The sequence below is a fragment of the Periplaneta americana genome, chromosome 5 (assembly GCF_040183065.1).
Source record: "Periplaneta americana isolate PAMFEO1 chromosome 5, P.americana_PAMFEO1_priV1, whole genome shotgun sequence".
Lineage (NCBI taxonomy): Eukaryota > Metazoa > Arthropoda > Insecta > Blattodea > Blattidae > Periplaneta > Periplaneta americana.
Window position 1 is genome coordinate 81,296,617 of NC_091121.1, and position 16,723 is coordinate 81,313,339.

Consider the following 16,723-nt stretch of genomic DNA (forward strand, 5'->3'; position numbering starts at 1 on the left):
CGCCATTAAGCCTATACAGTTACAAACTCTGCAGTAAATAATAATAATAATAATAATAATAATAATAATAATAATAATAATGAAATTGACTTTTATTTATAAAATGAGTAAACGAACTTACAGTCTTTTAGCTTTCTATCAACTCATAAATTCTTTCTTCAGAAGTAAATTTTTTATAGGCCTACTAAATTGAAAAACTTGCCATCTATAATAAGTAGGCCTACAGATAAGTTTAATCTATTGGATTAGTGAGGAACAAGAATGGTGATGAAATAAATAAAAGATTTAAGTAAATTACTTCCTTTTAATCAACAAAAGTGAAAATACTGCCACGAATAAATTTACATATCATACAAAACTTATCACAAAGAGATTTTGTACTTCATTGTTATGCCTTTCTGGTTATTACTAAAAGGTACACATCTTTTTAAATGAAATATGTGATGCACATTACATTACACTTGTTAGAAGGTTTTCTTTCAGCACTGATTTACTAGAAAATAATCACAGTTCAACATGACGTAATACAATTTACAATGCATTAGGCCTGTATAATTTTGGTTGAACTTTGTAAAATACGCAATGTACAATAAAGTATAATTCACACACACAGGAACTTCATTACAGTTCATATACACAAAAAATTTTCAAATGACCAGCATATATTTTGTTTAGCCTACATGTAAATGGCAAATTTTTTCATTATATTTCCGTTGTAAATACTTGATTAATTATCATAAATTACATGAGGTTATTCTTCAAGTTAACAGAAGTATGTAGAAAATATATTTGTTATTAATATAAAATTATATCACTGCAATAAATAGTTATAATGATTGAAACTAAAATGTAATACATGTTTGGGATATTGAATTGCATCCTTTTTGAAGCTTGAATATATTTAAATTTAATTAGCAGAATTTTCAGTAGTCCTTACACATTTCTTAGAAAAATGATACGCGATTGCATGTTCGAGATCATTTCAGCTTGCAGTGAAATGTAACATTTGTTGTTTCGTTTATACTATAGAGTGCAGGACAATTTAGTCTACACAGAAACTTTGAATATTGAACATGGCTTGAAATGACGTCAATTTGATAAATATTCATAAATTATCAGTATCGTAAACGAAAGTATCTATTAGCTGAATCTTTAGATATTTCATCTAATTGGAGGTAATAGCCGTATCCTACGGCATTGTATCTACAAAAATGAATTTACATAACTCGCACAAAGTTGAATATATTTTGAAGAAGATTATATGGCACTTAGAGTATTACTGAAGCAATGGAACTGTTGTAAGAAAATCATATAAAAATAGTACGACGTTGAATTGTATTACTTAGAAAGGGCAAAAAGGAAATACGATAAGCTACAATTAGATGCTGAGCGCGGCACATATACACAATTTAGAAAACTGAATGAATACGATGAAGATCTTAAGCTGACTGTAGGAGTAGCGAGAAAGGATAAAGAAACAATAAACTGAAAAGAAAAATCAATGAAAGGGGAAAATAAATTTGAAAATAGGAAAGAATGGACTGAAGGAAGAAAGAAAAGAAGATATATTTAGACTTCGATTCTTAAATGAATCCTTTCCACCGTCATGGGCGCTCTGATAATCCTAGCCTTAGAAATTAATATTTCTAATTGGAAGCAGGGTTGTTTCCATTAGCATTATTTCCGTCCTTGTTGTTGTAGAAAATGAAGGGTGTACCCCCTCCAAGAGGATATCCTATTGCAGGGACACCCAATCTTCTGTAGCCTGGCAAACCGCCGCCGTAACCTGGGTAACCGCCGTAGCCTGGGACACCGCCGTAGCCTGGGACACCGCCGTAACCTGGGACACCTGGAACACCGCCGTAGCCTGGGTAACCACCGTAGCCTGGGACACCTGGAACACCGCCATAGCCTGGGTAACCGCCATTGGGAGGGTAGGCGCCAACAAAGCCTGGAGCGCCAGGATAGAAGCGCATGTCTACTTTGTCTTTGTTGTTCTTCTGGTCTCCATAATCTGCGACGGGAGGAGCTGCGAATGTTGCTGTGACAACAACTAGTACCAGAATGGCTGCGGTCTGAAATAAAAAGAAACTAACGTTGAGTGAACTGAAATATAGTAACAAAGAGATGTTGCAGTTGCTATACAGGGTGTTTCAGAAACTTTGTTACAACGTTTTAGGGGTGGTAGCGTCGATGGGATTGTGATAGTGAGATGATATTTGGCGAGCTGAGGCCGAGGATTCACTACAGATTATCTGACAGTCGCCTTACAGTAGAGAAAAACCTCGGGAATATCCCAATCAAGTAATCGGCCCAAGAGGAGCTCGAACCCGCGTCCGAGCGCAACTCTGGATCGGTAGGCAAGCGCCTTAGCCGACTGAGATGCTCCGGTGGCTCGTTTAATAGTTACAAGCCTTCATATTAGTAGTCAGATAGCATTCTGTATCACATTGGAAAACCATACCTATACATTTTATAGTGATTAAGGGTCCATGTTAAACTTTTTATTTTCTTTAACATAAGTTTTACGTTGCCATGGTAATGCTTGTAATAGTTATTTACGTTATAAGACCGTTATGTTGAACTTAACATGCAAGCATGGAATTTAACTAAACGAGCTAGAGCGAGTTTACTTATCCATGTGAGCATATTGAGTTCTTTTAATGGTCGTGTATTATATAACGTTATAGTATTTTGAATCGTATATATTAAGAGAAAATAAATTAATAATTGTATTTATGCTCGACCATGCCGAAATGTAGTAATTATACACCTGGTAGCAGTCCTTTAATGCATGTCATTAAAGTACACCTACCCATTAAAGTACAGGTGTTTTCAGCCAATGACAACTCAGCTTACAGGTGTTCAGCCAATGACAAGTCAGCTTTGTACCGTTATAAAACCGCAATTATCGATTATTTTCGGATATGCAATCGAAAAAGAATTAGCGAAAAGTCACGGAGGCTGGAAATCCAATACTGTCGCAGAACGTTATGTTCTGTTACTATAATAATTAGCATTAATTGTAAACGATATTCAAATAAGTTCAATTTGTCATCTCGTTTTTCAATGTCGAATTCAATAATCAAGGTTATACCAAGTTTAACGGGATTACATCAAGGTCAATGACATTATTGTTACTCGGAAAAAACCAATACTTTCGCGTCTGCGCACATCTCACAATTCACGACCTAGAACAAGGTCACTTCCGATCTTGTCAGATACAAATAAAATGTATACATCTGAATAATTTCAAGTTAGACATATGGTCGAGCATAAAAAGTCGTATGAAACTCGCCTATAATGGTAATTAAGAAGCTCGTATGAAAATTATGAAACTCGCTTGCGCTCGTTTCATAAACATCCATACTCGCTTCTTAATTACTATCATTACAGGCTCGTTGCATAATGTACTATTTTCATGTTGTTGGAACAGAAGTTATTGACAATTTGTAGATAATGTAACAATTGAGAAATATCTTAATCAGTTACTATGGCAGGGAAAACGTCATAATCGGTTACTATGGCAGAGAAAACGTCATAATCGGTTACTATGGTAGGAAAATGAAACAGAAGTCTTTACTACAAGTGGTTTTGTCTGAGATTAATTTGTAGAAATGGATTGCATTGAAATTTCTAACGAAATATCGGTAGAAGCAGAACAAGCAAGCCAAAGAGTTATACCAGGAAAATCGCGAGATCGATATTAGCCTATAAGGAGCTGTCACTATTCAATGAATGACGAAAAAAAAAGACAGTGAGTGAGATGAGATGTTAAATGAAACGGTTGTATAGCCCGTAAAGTGTGAAATAAAAATGGTAGCCCGTTAAGTCTTACTTTACTTAAATAGATGCACCTCTGTTAAACAATCTTTACGATTCAAAATACCATAAACATTTTCAAGTTCATGCGACTATTGTACAGGACTTAGTTTATAGCGTAGATAAAAATAGCCATTTGGCATCGAACTCATGACCAAAACACTAAAATCTCACATCAATTTAAATGTAGCTATTCTTCTTGTATGACGTTAAACTTATTTGAGTTAAGCATTACGTACAGACAATAATATTGGTTTCTTCAGCTTCTTGTTATGATGGAAAGATTCACATTAAGAGAACTTACTGATATTAATTTGGAAGAATAACTCATAGGTTTTATCAATCAAATATAAATTAAGATGCCAGCTAACTCATACCATGTTTATGAGTATTCACTAACGTTTCCAGAAACGGAAGATGCAATCATGCTTGGGAAAGATGACTTTGAGTTCGATATTAACTGGCAACACTGATTACAACACTGACTTGTTACTACCGAATAGTTTCCGGACATGAGTTCGTGTATCAAAATTGTTCATAATGATCATATCTACCACCACTGAACGTTTGTAGGCCTAATGCAGTCAATGAAACACCCTGTATATTCAGTAACATTCGCCTCGATCGTGCTTAAATTTATTTGTAAGAATGAAAGACGAAAAACTAGCAAGAAAAGTTTTATTTTCTCCAATAGTCCAGGAGGTAGAAGAACTAGTTTGGCCTAGAAACATCCTGAAAGAAAACAACGATATCAAGGTGTTAGAAACTTGCAAAGTGGATGAATGTGTGGCTCGTAACAGAAATGTTGGGAACCAAATTTCTGAAGACGTTCTGGTCTGTTAATGAGCGTTTATATCAGTGATAATGATGAAGATGATAACGAATGCTATGATGAGGATTATTATTATTCTAAGTACATAAATGATTTTAGTCTTTGTGAGGTTCCAGTCAAACTTCAGAAAATAAATATTTTGAAATTCGTAAAATCCGTGAGAGAAGAAAACACTTTCATATTATTTATGTCTGCGTACATGATCTTAGTAATGAAGACGAAAGTGCGTTCAAGGAGGGAAGACTGTTCAGTTCAGATATTGCTATCCGTTGTGTCCTTAATGAACATGCGCAGGCTTCTTGTTTTGTATTTTTTGTTTGTGTAATGAACGAAATAATTCATTTTCCAAAATTTGGAAATAATTATATATCTTAACTTGGAAATACACTTTTTTCTGATGATGTTTTTTTTATTAAAATCAAGCTACATTTATATCAATAAGAGCATTCAATTTTGAGAAAATAGGCGACATATACCTCTATGCTAGTCTCAGCTATTACATAACAGGAGTTCACAATGTATGTATGTATGTATGTATGTATGTATGTATGTATGTATGTATGTATGTATGTATGTATGTATGTATGTATGTATGTATGTGGGCATATGTATGTATGTAGGCATATGTATGTATGTATGTATGTTTGTGTGTGTGTGTGTTTGTGTGTATTCACACTGCAAATGGGTATATAATCGTAGTTCTAAACTTTTTCTCTTGGCCCTTCAAGGCTTTAAGATAATTAGACAATGCATTGAAGACTGTGATACATAAATCCCTTCACTAGTAATGAAGGTAGAGAAAACAGAAGTGAAAACCCTAACCAAATACTCTCTCTATTTAAACCAAATCCAAATTCAATTTGAAGTATTTAAACCCAGATAATCCAAAATGTGAAGTAGACACAACACCATCACGATTAGGCTAACAGTCCGTCTAGGTTTACGCAATTAGTATGTAATAATAATAATAATAATAATAATAATAATAATAATAATAATAATAATAATAATAATAATAATAATCACAATTTATACCTAGATACCAAAAGTAAACACAAAGTACGAGAAAAGTATTGCGTTTAAATTCAGTGGCTTTCAGGAAATGCTCCTGGTAACCAGGTAAATAAGTTGATTTCCTGGTGACACATTTTGTGGTGTTATCAAGCGTTTGGACTAACTCACTCAGACTGGTCGCTTACTATAGATAGTGCAGGTGTGTCTGCGCAACAATAGTCACTTGCCACTTGAGACTGATTCACATATTACATAGAATTACCGTAAATATTTTAGTAAGATGTCTATAACTTAAAAATGACATTACTTTATTATAAATGTGATCGATAATTATTTTTTAATATTAAGGTATTTTTGACTGTTAGGCAATTAGGCATAATTTATTTACTTCTTGGTTGCTTGTTAAATAAATTATTTACTTCGAATCAGAAACAAAGAGTAAACCGTAGGTGAGACACTTGACGGCTTTTTACCAAAGAGGACAAGGTTTCGGTCTTTGAAAAAATTGTATTTGAATTAGCTGTCGGATGGCAGAATTTTCTTGCAATTCTTGTCACAGCTATGAATAACTTCTGTAACTTAATATAATATTTAATAGATAAACACATAATTCTACATTATTATTAATATTAATATCAGGGATTTATGTTGTTATGAACATTGCATACTGTACGAAATTTTAAATTAAAGTATGGGCAAAAATATGTGTATTACATTTAGTAATGGAGAATGATTTGCAACGTTTTTAATTAAGCCACTCACATTTTATAATGTTAATAATTATGATGATAATAATAATAACAATGGTAAAATTGTATTAATTATCATCACCATGACCATTATCACCATATACTTTATTTCATTACTTACTTACTGGCTTTTAAGGAACCCGGAGGTTCATTGCCGCCGTCACATAAGCCCACCATTGGTCCCTATCCTGAGCAAGATCAATCCAGTCTTTACCATCATATCACATCTCCCTCAAATCCATTTTAATATTATCTTCCCGCCTACGTCTCGGATTCCCCAAAGGTCTTTTCCCTCCGGCCTCCCAACTAACTTTATTTCATTAATTACTTAAAATTAAAAAGACTAACATTTTACTGAAATAGGCCTATTCGTAAAGAATAAGTTAACAACAATTAAAATAATTGTATCTAATTATTTTAAATCTTGAACATGTTTAATGTTGAAAACATTTGAAGATACTTTACAGATGCTAAATATTCAGGTTGAAATTTTTCAAAGGCTGTGTACTTACTGAGATTTGAACTATGGTCATCATGTTGTGCTATGTAGTTGGAAGTACCTCTATCTGAGCTGGACGACAGATGACTGTTTGTGGTCGCCATGGGGACAACATGTTTTATAGTCTTACAAGTTGCACATATTGCGCACATAAAACAAAGGTTGCGGAAGTCCCCGGCATCAGAGAACATCCCTATCTGATTGACGGGAAGGTTTGCGGCCCGTTCGCCGTCGTTTGGGCCCTTGCGGAAACGGAAACAGAAACAGTAGTGAGTAACATCTATACTCAGCGGTGGCTGATAAGACCACGTGGTGCAAGTTGCCGGGTTTTACACGACTTTTAATTTAGACTCAGTCGAATGGAATGAAATTACCGATTGCCTTATATGGTGTTATAATGTCGTCATTGAGTTAATGTGCAGGTGATCGAATGCGTTACGCAACTGCTGACTAATGGAGCTGTATTCACCTAAAATGAATTGAATGTAATTAAAATGTCTAATGCTGAAATACTATATCAATTAATACCTTTAATTATACAGTCTGATCCATTCGGGTATGGAAAATATTAATTTATTATTATAAAGCTATTATGATAGTAGGAGACCTTTAGGGAGGCCGAGACGTAGATGGGAGGATAATATTAAAATGGATTTGAGGGAGGTGGGGTATGATGATAGAGACTGGATTAATCTTGCACAGGATAGGGACCGCTGGCGGGCTTATGTGAGGGCGGCAATGAACCTTCGGATTTCTTAAAAGCCATTTGTAAGTAAGGAAGTATGATAGTAGGAAAAATTTCTTACTGGTTAAATTATGATTAAAAGATAGGAGTTTCCATGTATGACAATCAACACTGCATAATCTGAAAGGACAAATGAAATTCGTAGATGATTAAAATGGCTACTAGAAATCAACAGCGGGCACAATGAGTTCTTTGGTATGCTAAATTTGAGAGTGTGAAAAGAGTTCAAAGGGAATTTCCACCTGAGTATGTTGTGCGTAATGTACCCAAATACGATTCCATAATGTTGTGGTATCGAACATTTGTAGAAACAGGTTCTGTGTTTAAAAAAATATGCAGGAGGTCGCAGGCAAAACCCAGTAGAAAAGCAGCTATCTCTTGGCTTGGCCCGCAAACTCCCCACATCTAACCCCTCCTGATTTCTTCGTGTAGGGTTTTGTTACAGACATTGTCTATTCACAGAAACCCAGGATCATTGATGATCTGAGAGTAAAAATTACTCAAGTTCTTCAACAAATCACTCCTCTTATGTTACAACGGACATGGGCTGAATTGCATCACCGTTCTGAGTTGTGCAGGGTAAGCAATGGAGGTCATGTTGAGCTCTGAGGAATCTCCCATCTTTCAGTGTTGTATGCACAAAGTTTCAACAATAAAGTTCAGTAATAAATGTTTTAGGTTGTTTTTATTTTATCCATACCCAAACGGATCACCCTGTATTATATTATTGTTTTCTACGCTAGAAAATGAATACTACCTTTGACGACAAGTTAGCCGAATGGCTAGAGAGCTTGGGCTTTCCAATGTGACAAACAATGTGGTTCATCCGATGGAGTTTGTGGTATGTTTTCTTGGTGTAGTCTCGTTTCTTCTATCGCTATTGTTTTTTCAATAATTATAATCATTATGCTGGTACGCTGTTTGTCATTCCATGGTGCACCAAGAGCAACGGTATACTGACAAAAATTTAATACTTAGGCCTATGTCAGGTCCTTCTTAGAGGGTGGAGAACTCTTGGGTGAATGACGTAAGTTAAGTGCTCGTCATTAAAAGAATAGTTAATATATATTAGAAATGTGCAGGAAATTAAATGAACAGTTCTACTTTGGGCGACATCTGCTGATTTTGAATAAAATTATCGTTGTTCTCAATTTTACAGGGATTTCTGTTTTTCAACTAGGAATAAGTACCGGAACGTAATGGTGAGGGAGGTTGCAAACAAAAGTTTCGCCCAAAAGTAGGTAGTTCGTTCAAGAAGTTTGGGAGTAACTGATTTAGCTCATAATTTTGTTTTCTTAATTCATTTGTTTCTTGATTCATACGTTCAACCAATAATTAACTCAATAATTCAATGAATAAATCAATCATTCAGCAATTCACTTATTCATGTATTCATTTTTGGTTCTTTCTTTTTCTCTTTTCATCAAATTAATTACTGTAATAGTATATTACTTCCTTCACTCTTTCCTTTGCCAACTCAACTCAACTCAACTCAACTCAACTCAACTCAACTCAACTCAACTCAACTCAACTCAACTCAACTCAACTCAACTCAACTCAACTCAACTCAACTCGCCTGTCTGTTGTCTTCATATATTAATATAGCTGAATTCATTTGAGGAGCTTGATATGAAAACTGGAGAACTCCACTTTTTCTATTTTTACAGGATAGGCGAAAAACTAGACCCTTGGAAACCTATGTTACCGTTATACGTACATTTCTTTTAACATTCTCATGGGTCACATAAATATTTTTCAGTCTCAAAATGTGATTAAAATTAATATTCAGGTCGAAATTTAAGTTTAAATAGTGGAGTTGTTCATCTCTGAAACTAAGTCATGGAGTGTCTGTTTTTGAAACCAAACGAAGTCACATTTAAAGTGAAATTGAATACTTATAAGTTTCTTCTAACTCGGTTTCGAAGCAAATTTACGTAAAACAGTACTTATTTATTCACAAACCGATTATATAAACAATCGGCCATGTTGGATTCGGGATGCGTGATGGGAAAACGCGGTACAAATGTGGACTTCTCATTGGCTACTGAAGGAATTGCCCTAATTTGAAACCAAGCCACAGTGGAGTTGTCTACATTTTGATTCTAAAGCGCACAATTAAGTGCTATTTTCGCTCTGTTCTGTCCGTTTTGGGACCTAAACAGTTCCAGAATCGCATTCAGCGCACAAGATTTTTATGAGAAACAATCAATATCTCGAAATCGCAAAAAATAGAGTTGTCTAACTTTTATACTATAAGCACACTCCTCATTTCTGTAATACTTGTTATTTTAGTTCGCTATGCAATTTTAGCTCATTATTTCGTTTTTTGATTTATTCTTTCATTCATCCATTCACCTTTACGTTTATTTAATCGCTTATTCATACTGGCGTAAATGATAGTATCGAATACAACCGAACAGAGATTTCACCAACACTTTCACCATCATTATCGTCATCGTCATAATAATAATAATAATAATAATAATAATAATAATAATAATAACCTACTATGAAGGACTGTGCCACTCTGACTTGTTTCGGTGGCTACTAGCCTATATAGCCAAATGTGTCATGGCAAGGATGAGGTTTGTGGTCTTGTGATGAAGCTCTTTTAGGAAGGATATGAGTGTTCTGCGGTTGACTCGTACTGTGCTGGTGACCACAATGAAACAGCAATGAGATGCCGAGTGACATCCGCTCATCTGTCCACATCCGAGAAAACAAATAAACATACTCAGAACTAGGAATAGGCCTATGATTATTATCTCCAGTCACAAAATTCAGAAAAAGGAATTGAAGCCTAGAAATGTATCTCTGCATATATATGGCTTTAGTGGAACGAACATAATCACATCCGCTCAATTACTTTCATAATCCCATTATCGTCACTATCATCATAATGATCATTCCATTGTCATAACTATCATCACCACCGCATTATCATTAATATCATAATGATTATCGTATTTTCGTCGCATTATCGTCACTAGCATTAATAATACTCGTCACTAACATTAATAATACTCGTACTAATGCTAGTGATAGTGACTGTCATTATGAATTATAGTCACTATCATCGCATTGTACTCACTGTCATCGAAATATAATCACTGTTACCATTACATTATACTCACAATTATAATCACTAGGGCTAGGATTTTGATGACCTATAAATCATGAAAAAATGTCCTAAAAACAATGCATTTATGACCTAAAAATCTTAAAAAAAAATTCTCTTAAAAATGCCCTAAAAATTGATCTTACATAATTGCCTTAGTAGGAAAAGAGGGTTTGTACTACTCAAGATTTAGACCAGTAATTAAATTAAATTTTACATAATTTTTTCTAAGTAGTACACTTTAATTAATTATTATACTTGATGTAGTTTTCATGTATGATCGTTCACCTCTGCGTCGGCATGTGGACGTGAGATCAGCAATCAGCTGGTAGGTGTTGGCCCTTCATGAGCTGTAGCGCCATGGATTTACTTTACTTATAGATTCCATGTAGTCTACCACAAGGCCACTATTATCCGGAATTAGCAGGTATAGAGGAGTCTATACTGAAGGGTTGGTTGGGCTGATCCATTTCATGGGGTGTACTACGTTAAAATGAAAATATTTTTGTGTAGAAAAACGATTAAAATACTATACAAAATAATGGGTATTAATGGACAAAATGTGTAAAGAAAATATCAAAGGAAATAAACATTATTATGTATTAATAATGGGGATTTATGGCCAAAATTAAATGAAAATGCCTAAAAAATGACCGAATAAAAGAAAAGGTGCTCTTATGAGTTGAAACAGAAAAAATAAAAAAAAATACCGAAACAAATATGTCTTAAACACTCAGTTTATCACGTGACATATAAATACTAAAGCAGTTATGTTTCTGGCTTACTAGAAAAAAGATGCAGTTTCAACAAAATCCTAGCCCTAATAATCACATTATAGTTACTGTCATCATCGTATTATAGTCATTGTCATTATTGCATTATAGTCACAATTGTCGCCGTATTATATGTATTAATTATCCTCATCGAATTATAGTCATCATCCTCATCACATTAAGCATAAAGGTTTTTCTGAACCGAAGCATGGGACATGCGGGGTGCGAGGCCCGCCTCGCACAAATGCGGACTACACGAGAGATAGTGAGTGGTTTCTATAACTGCGAGATGCGAGGTCTGCGCACCTCGCAGCCATAGAAACCACTCACTATCTCTTGTGTAGTCCGGATTTGTGCAAGGCGGGCCTCGCACCTCGCACGTCGCATGCGTCTGTTCAGAAAAACCAAGGCTTCATAGAAACCACTCGCTTTCTCTCGCATCTCTCATTAGTCGGTTCAGAAAAACCAAGGCTTTAGAATACCGCGATATGGAGTAGATACCAAACCAACCTACGAATGAATGTAGGTCTAATATAATATTGACGTCCATCTTTCAAAAGGGATTCTAATGTACAAATATAACTTCCACGAAGTTCTAAAATTACGCATTGGTCTTTCAATATTCAATGTTTGGCCTTTTTAATTTAGAGGTCTACATAAATTTTCATAACATATATCGGAGGACTAGGTAAAATGATTTCACAAGAAGTCACTGAATAAAAATATGTACATATACTTACACATTTATTTTTCCAATTGTGTACTGCGCAAAAAGACGTGTTTCTTTCTGATAGTTGACATGACAGTCCTTGAGTCACCATGTTCACTGTCACTCACTCTCCGTTGCATGTCCGGTCAAGTGAAGGAATTTCCCTTGTAACTAATTGAGAGAGATGCTGCAAACAAAGGTCGCAGGAGACAGATCAGATAGGCTGGCAGGGGTCTCCAACTCTCTGTGATCAGCAAGATTTCTCTTACTTACAACGATTGAGATAGGCCTAGCTGTCATTTTCTTTCTGCAAAGGAATTTTAAAATGTTACATTTGTTCGGATATAATTTCTGCACATTAAAAGGCAAAACTGAAATTCTTTCAATAATATATTATCATAATACACATCTCTCTTAAATTGACTGAGCAAATTGGAAAATAAATCAATGACTTTCCCAGAACATGCTATGAAATGTTACACAAAAAACAATTTTTTTCTCTAAAAGGAATGAAAAAAAAAACGAGCAAAATTGTATTAAAGTTTTTGTTTGAAATATATCAAAAGAATAATGCTTTGAAATCAATGACGTTACTTCCGGTTCACTCTTTATATGAAGAGTCCACTGCAAGAATGAACCAAGAATGTCAATGCATAGCTTAAGACATATAGAATGTACATAGAGAGTTATATGGCATTAACACTGGTTGTCATTGTCCAGTAATGATCGGAAAATCACAGTTAAGCTTTGAGCGCTAAGCATTTCAGACGTTCAATTGCTTCTCCTGCAAAATGTATTCCAAATGACATCCATCATTCTTGCAGTGGACTCTTCATATGCTTTCCTATATTAGGTAACCGGAAATGGAAGTGGCGAGTTCTTTCAAACTATGTAGGGTACATAGTTCTAGTAGTTGTATTTGTGTTATTTTATTAATGTTTACCCTCCATTGTCTCAAGCGATGGCCTTTTATTATTCTCACTGCCTGACGAATCTGTAATTATATTCGAGATGGCGTGATGATAAAATGTCTCCTTTCATAAAGGAAAAGAAAGAAAAAGTCTGTAGTTGAGAATAAGAAGAAGGAACAGGTGAAGATAGGTATGACTACATTAACCCTTTCCAGCCCAATGATTCCATATGGCATCATACGCTTTACCTGCTCTGAGAATGCATGTAAAATACCAAATGGCTCCATATGTTATCATAACCATATTCTTAGTTATTTTTAAGATAGCTGGCACCCCTGAAATCCCGAAACAAAACACTATCGGGCAGCGTTTCTCCTTCATGTCAAAATATTGTTTTTAATTTTCAATTTAATTTGGGCTGGAAAGGGTTAATGAACGATGTTTTAATTTGCTGCAAGTTGCACTGTTTGTGGCTCTTGAAGACATAACGCAAGTAGAGTCGTCTATCACCGCCTTATAAAAAAACGCTCAGTAAGGCTCTGTGCAACAGTGGTAGACTTCATTCGACCAACGAGAGCCGAAAGTTCGCAAAAGCTACGATGCTCGCGTGATATAAACCGTCACGACTTTACTGCCTGCTCGTACCGCACCAAAAAATAGTCTCAGGTGGAGGTAGAGTGGGGAATGGAGAGTTAAGGGGTAGTCTGCAGTGACTCAATCGAGTTAATAACGCTCAGAATCAAATATTGTTATTGATGGCGTTTCGTATTACCCTTTTGCTGTAGTGAGGGTTAGTTTTATTATGTGTACGTATATTCGATGGCCAGTACATATTGCTATTAGTATTTCGTTAACCTAGGTATGCATTTTCCCAGAGTTCCAATTTATCTATTGTTAACTTCGTCCGGTGGTTTTCTGTCTGCTGGATAAGACCAGTTCTTAACCTTGCAGGGGTGCTACTTAGTAGATTTGAACCACTTCATCAATATTGTTATGTAAATAATGAAGTAAACAATGACCTAAAATTAATTATTTCATGGACGAAAAAGTTTGGACTGAAATTGAACTCGGAGAAATCACAGGCAATTATAATGGGACATCAACGACTTTGAAGTAAATTAAACACAGGCGACTTATCTCCTGTTAAAATGAATTAAACTATTACCCCTTACAGTGATAGAGTATAAAATCTAGGAATTTATATGGACAAAAACTTAAGTTGGAATACTCAAATCACACACACATGTAAAATAACTTTTATGAAAATTCACGCATTAAAAAGGATTCGAAATTTCCTTCCGTTCTTCTCAAGAAGAATTTAGTGCAGTCGCTCTTGATACCTCATTTTGATTACTGTGACACTCTCTACACTGACCTTAACATGAGACTGACAGACAGACTACAGCGTGTTCATAATGCATGTGTTCGATTTATTTGCAACGTCCGTAGATCTGACAGTATCACACCTTCACTAAATATGCTGTCCTGGGTCCGTCTCAAAGAGCGAATATTCGCTCTCTCGCTTTTCTCTTCAATATTCTTCAAGCCTCTAACCCTAGCTACTTGGCTTCTCGTTTTCAACATTTGTCCTCATATCACGAAATAAATACTTACTCACAACACCATATCACACTCTCCATTCCTAAACACAGAACATCCTTCTACTATTCATCTTTCACCGTCTCTGCAGCTCATCTCTGGAACTCTATACCACAACATGTCAGAGACTGTCGGACATTGTCTATTATTAAATAAGCTTAACCCATGCAAATACATAATATGAAGCTTGGAAGGATATCTTTCTAGTACGCTTTGGCTATTTTAATTTGTATTAATCTTTGGATTCTTTGGATGATGCTGATGATGATGGATTTCGGCGATTATTTTCAAACTAAAATTTTTATCATCACAGTATTGTGCATCAGTAAATAAAACTAATGAAAGGAAATTCAGGAAGACTGGCGATAAATATATTTAAATATTCTAATTGGTTCTAAAATTGTAAGCGAAAGTGGCATTACGTTGTGCAGGTTGCAGACCCTTGACCTCTAGGTCACTGCTGGGGTGTCGCAATGGAATTATATCGGAGAAGCAGAGTGCATTCTCATGTTGCACAGACTGATGGGTCATGCTTACGTGAGGTTAGTCATGGATTAGTTAATGACTCTGCCCACGCGATTGCATTAACGTACTGGTACAGGGGTTACAGTTGCCTTGAACACTTTATTGTATGGTTATGTGTCGCCATATTACGAGGATGAGGCATTTCGGAGATTCATATCTTTGAAAGCTTCACGTTCGTTTATATCCAGGTGTGATCCTACAGAATCATCATGAATATAGATTCTATAATTTTGAGGTGAATCCTTATTGGCCTCGGTCCAGTATTGAATTCAACTTTGGCTCCTCAACTAACCGTTTTATAGAGTAAGCGAATTTGGTTCCGTTTATGATAACTGCAGAAAATGTAACATATAGACTATAGAATGCTAAAATATTCAAAGCACAGAAGATATTACTGAATTATATGTAACAACAACAACAACAACAACAACAATAATAATAATAATAATAATAATAATAATAATAATAATAATAATAATAATAATTGTTACTTCTACACTGTTCTGAGCCAAAGATCGCGTGTGGTATAAGTTTGTAAAATGGTAAAGTGCATCCTTCGACAAGGAAATTGGTCACTGTTGAGAGACAAAGTGTCATCTCGGGAACAGCTTGGGAATCATCGTGTACCTGTGTTTACACGCTTGCGTTTTACATAGATTAGAAGTCCGTTCTTCGGAACGAGAAGAAATAGCTCTATCGCTAAGCCATAAAGATTTCGTAGGGAATATGTCGTTTCGTGACATACCTATAGATACGTCACTGCTACAACTTGACTTCATCCTCAGATCTTGATCCTTAATATTTCCCCGAGGGAATCGCACGTTAATCTGAACGACACTTAGACAAATTCAAGCTACCGAAGAGCGACCATTTTCCGTGTCAAAGGATGTACATTCATAAGTATAGGTGTCGCAAGCAAGGAATACCGACGGAAGGAATGCGAATGAAACAGTGCGATAAGGAAGAGAGGGGGACAGGAAAGGTCACGAGATAGCTTGAATGATATTCAAGAGTAGAGTCGGAAGAGAAATGACATCGATAGACTCAGTCTTGCGTTGTGATAGTTACATTACGACTTTAGTTTGTTCCGTTGCATGTGAATACGTGTCTTGTATCGCACGGTATTATTTTATTCGTAAACTTGCATTGCGCGTTTAAATGACTTCGAATTTTTCTCTTGCTATGTTCTTTATTTCCACAGCGATGTCCTCATCTGTTCATCTCCTTGGAAGAGACAGTACTTCCATCGGCCCGACCTCTCTCCCGCTCGGCGTGCCTTCATACACACGTCTAAAGAGACAGCAACGCCACCATTGCTTTTCGGCAATCGTTCCTTGCGCGAGCTATAGAGACTGGATTCTTAGCCACTGCTCTCTGAAGTTAAGTGATTATAGAATAAATATTATTTTGTTATCTAACCCCATTGT

The 16,723-nt window shown here is 35.5% G+C and overlaps 1 protein-coding gene across 1 annotated transcript; it reads right to left on the reverse strand.

Annotated features, from left to right (window-relative positions):
* Positions 1–290: 290 nt before the first annotated feature.
* LOC138699882 (annexin A7-like) lies at positions 291–7,085 on the reverse strand. Its single transcript, XM_069826081.1, has 2 exons — positions 6,930–7,085; positions 291–2,075 (listed from the first exon to the last, which is right to left on the reverse strand). The coding sequence occupies exons 1-2, from the start codon at positions 6,951–6,953 to the stop codon at positions 1,647–1,649; spliced, it is 453 nt and encodes a 150-aa protein (XP_069682182.1). The 5' UTR covers positions 6,954–7,085; the 3' UTR covers positions 291–1,646.
* Between the last annotated feature and the right edge of the window lie 9,638 nt (positions 7,086–16,723).